At 38.3% G+C, this 8,807-nt stretch overlaps 1 protein-coding gene across 1 annotated transcript; it reads right to left on the reverse strand.

Moving 5' to 3' along the window:
• Positions 1–683: 683 nt before the first annotated feature.
• Positions 684–1,430, reverse strand: LOC145822201 (uncharacterized). Its single transcript, XM_082918804.1, has one exon. The coding sequence runs from the start codon at positions 1,428–1,430 to the stop codon at positions 684–686; it is 747 nt and encodes a 248-aa protein (XP_082774930.1).
• Between the last annotated feature and the right edge of the window lie 7,377 nt (positions 1,431–8,807).

The raw sequence follows: 8,807 nt of genomic DNA on the forward strand, positions 1-8,807 counted from the left end.
TGGCCAACTCACGATTGCCTCAATCTTATGTGGATCAACAGAAACTCCTTCCTTAGTGATAACGTGCCCCAGAAATGCTACCTCCAGTAGCCAAAATTCACATTTCTTCAACTTTGCATACAGTTTCTTTTCTTGGAGGGTTTGAAGGATCAAACGAAGATGATTCTCATGAGCTTCTACAGTCTTCGAATATATGAGAATATCGTCAATAAAAACCACCACAAATTCGTCCAAATAAGGCTTAAAGACACGGTTCATCAAATCCATAAAAGCTGCTGGGACGTTAGTAACTCCAAAGGGCATAACCAGAAATTCATAATGACCATAGCGAGCTCGAAAGGCTGTCTTCTCAACATCATCAGCCTTAACCTTTAATTGATGGTAGCCGGACCGTAGATCAATCTTAGAAAAGACTTGTGCCCCTTGAAGCTGGTCAAATAGATCATCAATTCTTGGCAAAGGACATTTATTCTTGATTGTTACCTTATTAAGTTCCCTGTAATCGATACAAAGCCGAAGTGTTCCATCCTTCTTTTTCACAAATAGAACTGGTGCACCCCACGGAGATACACTCAGGCGAATGAATCACTTGTCTAGTAAATCTTGCAACTGAAGTTTCAATTCCTTCATCTCAACAGGTGACATTCTATACGGAGTCTTAGAAATAGGTTGAGTTCCCGGTACTATATCAATTGCCCTGGTAACTCTTTTGGGAAGACGTCCGGAAATTCACGGACAACTGGAATTATGTCAGTACCCCCATTCACCATTTGTTCTTCTACAACACTACACAAGTACCCTTGACACCCTTTCTGAATTAATCTACAAGCCTTTGCTGCGGAAATCAAATACGGTGGAGAAGTCGCCTCCTGTCCCTGAATTGTAGATTCTGCTTGACCCTGAGGATAAAAACTCACTTGCTTAGTCAAACAATTTATAGTTGCACTATGTTCACTCAACCAATCCATCCCCAGTATAATATCAAAATACATCATATCGAGAGGTATTAAGTTAGCGTATACCCGAATATCCCCAAGGTGGAGTTTACATGCAGCATATATAGAAGTACAAATCATAGAATTTCCCAACAGTGAAGACACACACAACATATAAGATAATACTTCCTCAGATGTATCTAAATTAGGAGTAAATAGCTTTGACACAAAAGAATGGGTGGAACCGGAATCAAACAATGCACAAGCAGAATGACCGTGAACCATAAATGTACCTGACACCACTGTCGCCGCCTTTTGCACATCCCCCGAAACCAATGCAAACACCCTGCCTTGTCGCGCGGTTTCCTTATTGTTATTCAGGTTGACTGATGCCTTGGTGTTGGTAGTTGGTGCAGACCTCGCTGAACTGGTAGTAGTCCGGTTGCCACTTTGTTGCTGCTTCCTTTGAGGGCAATCCCTTATCACATGACCCATGTTCCCACACTGGAAGTAGGCTCCCGACTTCTGATAACATATTCCACGGTGTTTCTTTCCACACTCCACACATACAGGAATTGAATCTTGATTAGGGGTAAAAACATTTGAAGTTCCTGAATTGTGTTTCTTATTTGGTGGAGCAGTTATCCCCTTCGACCCCTGATTGGTTTGCCTTTTTCCTTTCCATTCAGAAATTCAGTTTTGTGCATTAATATTCCCTTCTGCTATAATGGCCCTCTCCAACACTTCTACATAAGTAGGCAACTTCAACATATTAACTCGGTCCAAAATAGCACCCCGTAATCCCCCTTCGAATTTTCGTGCCTTCTTATAGTCCATGTCCACCATATGAGGTGCAAACTGGGCCAATTTGGCAAATTGGGCTTCATACTCAGCAACAGTCTTGTTCCCTTGCCTAAGGGTTTCGAATTCAGTCACCTTTTTATCTCGCATACTCTGTGGGAAATATTTATCGTAGAATATCTCCAAAAACCTATCCCAGGTCAATCCTTGATATCCAGTTCTCGTAAGCATCCACCATCTCCGTGCCTCTTCCTCAAAAGTGAATGCAGCCAATTGCACCTTCTGAGCTTCGGTACAAGGAAAGACTTCAAATAACTTCTCTATTCCCAACACCCACGCTTCAGCTTTCATTGGTTTTATTCCTCCTTTGAAGGACATCAGTTTCATCTTTTTAAACTCTTTGATAAGGGTAATAGTTCATTCTTCAGCCTGAAAGTCTTGTACTGCCGGTGGAGGTACCGGTGGTGGTGGCGGTTGTTCTGGTGGCTGTTGCTGTTGTTGCGGCTATTGCTGTTGTTGTCGTAAGGTCTCCGCCATTTCAAAAATCATTCTCTCCATTCTATCCAACCGTGCAGTAGCAGTATCTTCCGCCTCTTCTGTCCTTGTTCTCACCATTGCCTGACACAACAAGCAGTTATATACAATAACCATATTCACAATTGTTAGCCTTATCAAAGTACTTGTAGCATTGCCATCGATCTTTTATATATTTTCAGGATGTCATGCAAAATGCCTAAATCTTTTCTAGACATCCTAGAGCTCAATGGATCCGTGTGTGTGATAGCAACTCGTGCTCTGATACCACTTGTCACGCCCTAAACCCGCCCCTAAGAGTTTGGGCATGACCTAAACGAAAACGGATAAATACACTATTGTACGTAATATACGGGGCCTTAACGGAAGCACTAGAACTCAAAATAATAAGAATGTCCATTGAGCTACTTCTAATATGCCAGGATCACATGCATCATGAACACTATGACAATTAGTTACAAGCCAAAATGATACCTCTAGTGTCAGTTATATACACATACATACATAGTCCCAACCTTATAGTAAGGCATATACAAAAACATTAGTGCCATGTACAATCAACCTTAAACGAGTAAGCAAAATACAGTCAGACTTCAGAAAATAAGTGCTATCGTTTAGTACTCGGGCTCATACAGGTTGACGAAAGAAACAGACGTTCCGGGTTAGGGCTGACCTCCTGGTTGGTTACCTACAGACACAGACATGACAAAGGGTGAGCCAAGCTCAGTGAATAGTAATACGTAACAAAGTGATGCCTAACTTGAACCGTAGTAAAAAAAAAAAAAATACATATAGTTTCGTAACTTCTCAACACTTATTGAACCATATATTGTGTCTAACATGCCTTGAAAATAGATGAGGATAGACATATGAATTGAATGCAACTTTTCCAAATTTCTCTAAAAATTGTCCCCGCTCGAGCGCTACTTTGGCCGCTCGAGCGGACTGTACAACTTAACAAAAATACTGGGCAGTCGATTTTTACGCTCGAGCGGGAATTCCCACGCTCGAGCGGACAGCGAAATTTTTGAAAACTGCTGAGAGGTTGAATTTCACGCTCGAGCGGAAATTCCTCTGCTCGAGCGGACCATGCAAATTCTGAAATTCTACAATGCAAAGGAAAGTTCCAACCTGGTATCCAAAGCTTCAAATATGTACTTTCGTATACTAATGCAGCATTCACATAACGAGTCTGAGTCTATACTTATTCATAATAGTTTTAGATCTTATCATGGAACATATTGGTTCGAACATAACGTTTTGGCTTAAAGCCCTTACATGATGTGGCACAAACTCTTAACATGGTGGCATGAAGCCCATTAACTCAGTGGCGCAAGGCCCTTGGATAAATTGGCATGGAGCCCTTGAATCATTTGGCATTAAGCCCTTGTAAATTGGCACTAAGCCCTCGTAGATTGGCATTAAGCCCTTGTAAATTGGCGTTAAGCCCTTGTAAATTCTTGCATGAACTCAAGAGGTGTCCCACATGGGTTCTAGCGGTGACTCACAATGTAGCACTTAGTCCCGTGTAGCACTTTGTTTCATAACGTAGCTACTTATATAATATGGCCAAAGGCCCATAATCTTAGAGAATGAAAATACTTCATCTTCCCCATTTCTTTATATACCCACATTAAAACATGAACATAATCACATACCATGTATGAACAAGATGCTAATGACAATCATTAGCTATACATATGAAGCATATAATGGTACTACTACTCACTGTGGTATTGAGACGACGTGTTACTTCCTCTCAGAGTGTGTCCTGTACACAATCAAAACTTACATATTAGTTCTTCTTTTCCCTTGGTAAATTAGTTCCTCATTTGTTACGCTTCAACTGAATTTATAACCATCTAAGATCATCAAAAACATAATCTAAAAATAATTGAGGGTCCAGCACGTAAAACAGAACATATAAATTTTCTTCCTTTCCGCTCGAGCGCCCGAACCTCCGCTCGAGCGGCCGTGCCCCTGTTTGAACAGTTTCGAAGTTCAACCAGAAATTCTGCAACACCACTTCATTATTCATGCAAGACAAGGATAAATTAATGCAATACATTAACCCAACATCACCATATCATGGTTTGGAACTTAAGTATCACAAATACACATGATTAGAAGCTCTATCAAGTTACAATCCTTCTAACTTCCATCTTTAATGCATGTTCCTCATGTTTATTAAACATCATACACTACATAAATATATTTTCATGAATTTGACATGAGAAAAAAAGAGTGAGGTATAATTTGCATATCAAAGCAACCAATTCATGAGTATTCTCTTCAATCAAACACAAATTATGAACAATTCTTCATGACAACCCTAAATCATCAAACATGAATCATAACAAACCCTTCTACACAATTGAAAGAAGAATTCTCATATACAACTAATTTAACATACCTTGAACTTTTAAAAATTGCAAGGATCCTCCTAATTTAATCTCAATTCCCCTTCTTTGTTGAGCCTTGCCCTTGTTTCTCCCTTTTTTCCCTCTTCTTTCGTTTGTTTTTTTTTTCCTCTCCAGGAGATTGTCAAATTATTATTGCTCAAGCTTAAAGGAACTTAGACTTTGATATATATATATATATATATATATATAAAGGCATATAATACAAAATTCCATCGTTTAATCGTTCCGAAATTGAAATTTCGCAAACATACATAATATTACGTAAAAATTATGCTGATCACAGATATATAATCAATTTCAGATAATTAAGCCGTTAAGGCTTCCAATTTCTAAGTCAAAAATTTAAGGTGTAACAGATACGTTCCTTAAAGAACAGATAAACATCCTTAAACATGGATTTCACTTAATCTTAATTTCTCATGGAATTTCACAGTAAACATTTAAAAACGTAAAAAAAAGGACTAAAAATAAATCAGAAAGCATATACGAGGGTCGGGTTATTACATTAATTCTATAGTTCATACTCCATTCGCTTAGGTGCATAGTCAGTGATTCCATAATCAGTCTAAGTTCATTAATTCTCAAAGTCACATCAGAGTCATGTATCATAATAGTTCATGTCGAAGAGTTCAGGTCAATTACAATGTTACATTTTCCTAGTAAGTTCACATGTGGGTGCACATGTATGTTGTGGTTCATATCAAGAAGTAAGTATCATAGTCAATATAACAATTTCCCAGAGTCATGGTCCCAAAGGTCAAGTTATCAACAGACAATCATATTAAGCATTCTGGGCAACGGTATAGTCATATATATATATATATACATGTCCAGAGTCTAATAACCTTCCCAATACAGATTCACGAGGTCTATGTACAAATGAACACACAATAGTTTTCCCAGATACAATAGTTAAGGCGACAAGTCATAAGTCTACTCAGTCTAAATACAAATGCAGCGGATACAAACGTAAAGGTATAGGTATATGTAAGTCTAAACATTTTCCATATCCAGTCAATAATCGTGTATCTTCATATTTAACAGTTCAAGCATAGTTCAACAGGTCAGTCACGATAGTTTATACCAACCAGTAAGTCTCTAAGTGTTCATTAACCACGGTTCAATCTCATCAATTCTAATAGTATTACAAGCATGGAAACATACAGGCAAGTACGAGTCCAAAATCAATTATCATTTAGGCATTCGTTCACAATTCATAAGCAAAAGTTCATTCTTCCAAACTGACACAAGTTCTCAATTTCAAAATTTCGTACGTGGCTGATTCATGTATATAATTCGAGATCACGGGTCTACTCATTCGATGATGTCAGTCAATATATAACAGTTCAGTTCAAGTCATGGTCGTACAGATTTCCCAAACTATAGTCAATCATAATGTGCTCCCATGTTCGATAGTTCTAGCATAGTTCAAAGGGTCATACCTAACAGTTCATATTAAATTTTTGCAATACGGTACAAGGATTTAACCCAGCAAATTCTCATTGTCCATAAGTCTCAACAATTCCCAAGGCTCAAGTGATTCGTTATAGGGTTTTGAGCATTTCACATAAAATTTACATTAAATAGTAAGTCTTCAAGACAGTCAATAACTAGGGTTCATAATTCTAATTATTTAATTGGTTCAATTAACATGTCCACAATCTATCTCATGTTAAGGAATGTACACTTCCACACAAATTCCCATATAAACAATTGCACATAGTTAAGGTAATACCTGCATCAGTTGTTTCAGTATTCCGAGCATTTTCTGGAACTAGGGTGTAGGGACAGAGCCTGTCGTACTAGCATTAGGCTTAGTGTTGTTCGGATGAATTCGCGGGCAAGATTTAGCCAAGTGCCCTTTCTGACCACATCTAAAACAGGCCCCTGACAGGCGGCGACAATGCCCCAGTGTTGTTTCCCACATTCTTTACAACTAGGTATACCATTGTTCACATTGCTTCCCCGGCTTTCTTTGTTCATAGTTTCGCCCTAGATTTTTCATTCGCAGAAGTTATCGAATTACTAGTCATTTCAGCCTTCTGTTTCTTCTGTGTCGCTCTTTCTGATTCAGTTGAGGATGTTGATTTTGATATTTTCAAGGTTGCTATGTTTGCCTCGGACATTAAGGCCCTATCAAGAACATCCAGGCATTTTGGCAATTTCAAGACGCCAACTCGATCAAACACATCTAAGTCAAGCCCACCTTCAAATTTCCTAGCCTTTTTGTAGTCAGTGTCTATCATGTGGGGTGCATAACGGGCTAACTCAGTACATTTTGTTTCATATTCAACCACAGTCATTTTGCCTTGTTTAAGTTGTTCAAACTTAGATACTTTTCTATCTCGGATGCATTGGGGAAAGTATTTTTCGAAGAAAATTTCTTTAAACCTATCCCATGTCACACCCTCATTATCATTTCGTACTAACATCCACCATCTCCTAGCCTCCTCTTTGAGCGTGAATGCTGCCAACAAAACTTTCTGTGCCTCAGTACGCGGAAATACCTCAAATATTTTCTCAGTTTCTAGGACCCAAGCCTCAGCTTTCAACAATTCAATAACCTCCTGAAATTCCGGTGGTTCCATCTTATTATATTTCTGTGTCAGTGTTATCATATCATAATTAGCTGGCTCAGGTACATATATTTGCCCTTGTTGCTGTTGTTTCAGATTTTCGGTTAAGGCTTCAACCATTCTTTCTAACCGGCTAATTCTAGCGTCAGAAGATTCAAATTCGTCTACATTCCTTGTCCTTTCCGTTGATCTATACATAAATAGGGTAATCATTAACATAGGGAAAGTCCTCATTGATTTCATTTTTTTTTTTAATTTCATATCAGACGTGTTTATACTTTCATTTCAATTCAGACACGGTCACATGATCCTTTACTCTCATACATTCATGTTCACATAGATTACACATTCGGTATTGAAATTAACATTACATGTTATTCCACTTAACTTCTTTGATCATGCACATAGGTTTCATTTCAATTCATTTTCAATAAGAATGTGTTCATAACAGTTCACACACTTAGACATGATAATGCAATGTCCCTATTTCATTTCTAGGACATCCTATAGCTCATATGGACTCGTGTGTGCGGTATAACTCGTGCTTTGATACCACTCTGTCACGACCCAAACCCGCCCCTATAGGTTTAGCATCGTAACCGGCTAGTAACCCTTGGATTACCAAAGGCCTCTGAACAGATTATCAAAATTAAGGGGGCTAGCAGAAGCAAATACAAAAATATAGTTGTCCAATGAGCTGTGCTGACTTATATGAACAGAATATTTAAAACTTTATATACATAATCAAAAATTATTCATACATTATACCCACCCACATTACAATATTTTAAGTACAGCCAACGACATCAAAACAAGTCTTATATAAACAGAAACTATAGAACTTAAACACAGGACGCTTCGGGAACCTCCGCGTGAGGCACAATGGTTGGCTGACAACGGACCACAAATCCAAACAAAAGCCTTCAGGCTCGAACTCCAGAATGCTCACCTATACATATATATATACAAACAGTGAGCTAAAGCCCAGTGAATAACATTAAGGTAAAGGGGTTAGTGAACAAAATCCGAATATTTCATAAGCAGAAAACAGACCAGAGCATAATTATTCTCATATCAGAACATAATAATGGTATATCCCATAGAACACATCACAAAACGTCTTCCGACTAGAGTAATCGGTTCTGGATACCGATTAAACACATATCACCACAATGAAGTGGGTAACGAGATCTCGTAATTACTTGTATGTCATGGACCCGCATTTTCATGCTGTCCCCCATGACTTGGGACTAACTATGGATGCCATAATAGATTTCAAACATGGAATATTCGTTCACGAAAACAGATATCATTTCAGAAATCATAGCTTATCACATTTCATTTGGAACATAATTTCATATAAACGTGTCTTTACGATAACGTTACTCACAGTGGTTTCAATAAGCGGTCAATCAATCCTCGAGTCTTGACCTACAATCACAAAATACATAACGCAAGTATGTCTTATCATTACACATTCATGTGGCCAACACGGCTTAGCTTTCTTATTACCTAGGTTTCTTATTCTATCTTATCAC

Source organism: Camellia sinensis, chromosome 3 (genome assembly GCF_055761805.1).
Source record: "Camellia sinensis isolate YWXY chromosome 3, ASM5576180v1, whole genome shotgun sequence".
NCBI lineage: Eukaryota > Viridiplantae > Streptophyta > Magnoliopsida > Ericales > Theaceae > Camellia > Camellia sinensis.

Coding starts and splice junctions, on each gene's coding strand:
- LOC145822201 (XM_082918804.1), bottom strand. CDS start 1,430: ATGGGTCATGTGATAAGGGATTGCCCTCAAAGGAAGCAGCAACAAAGT.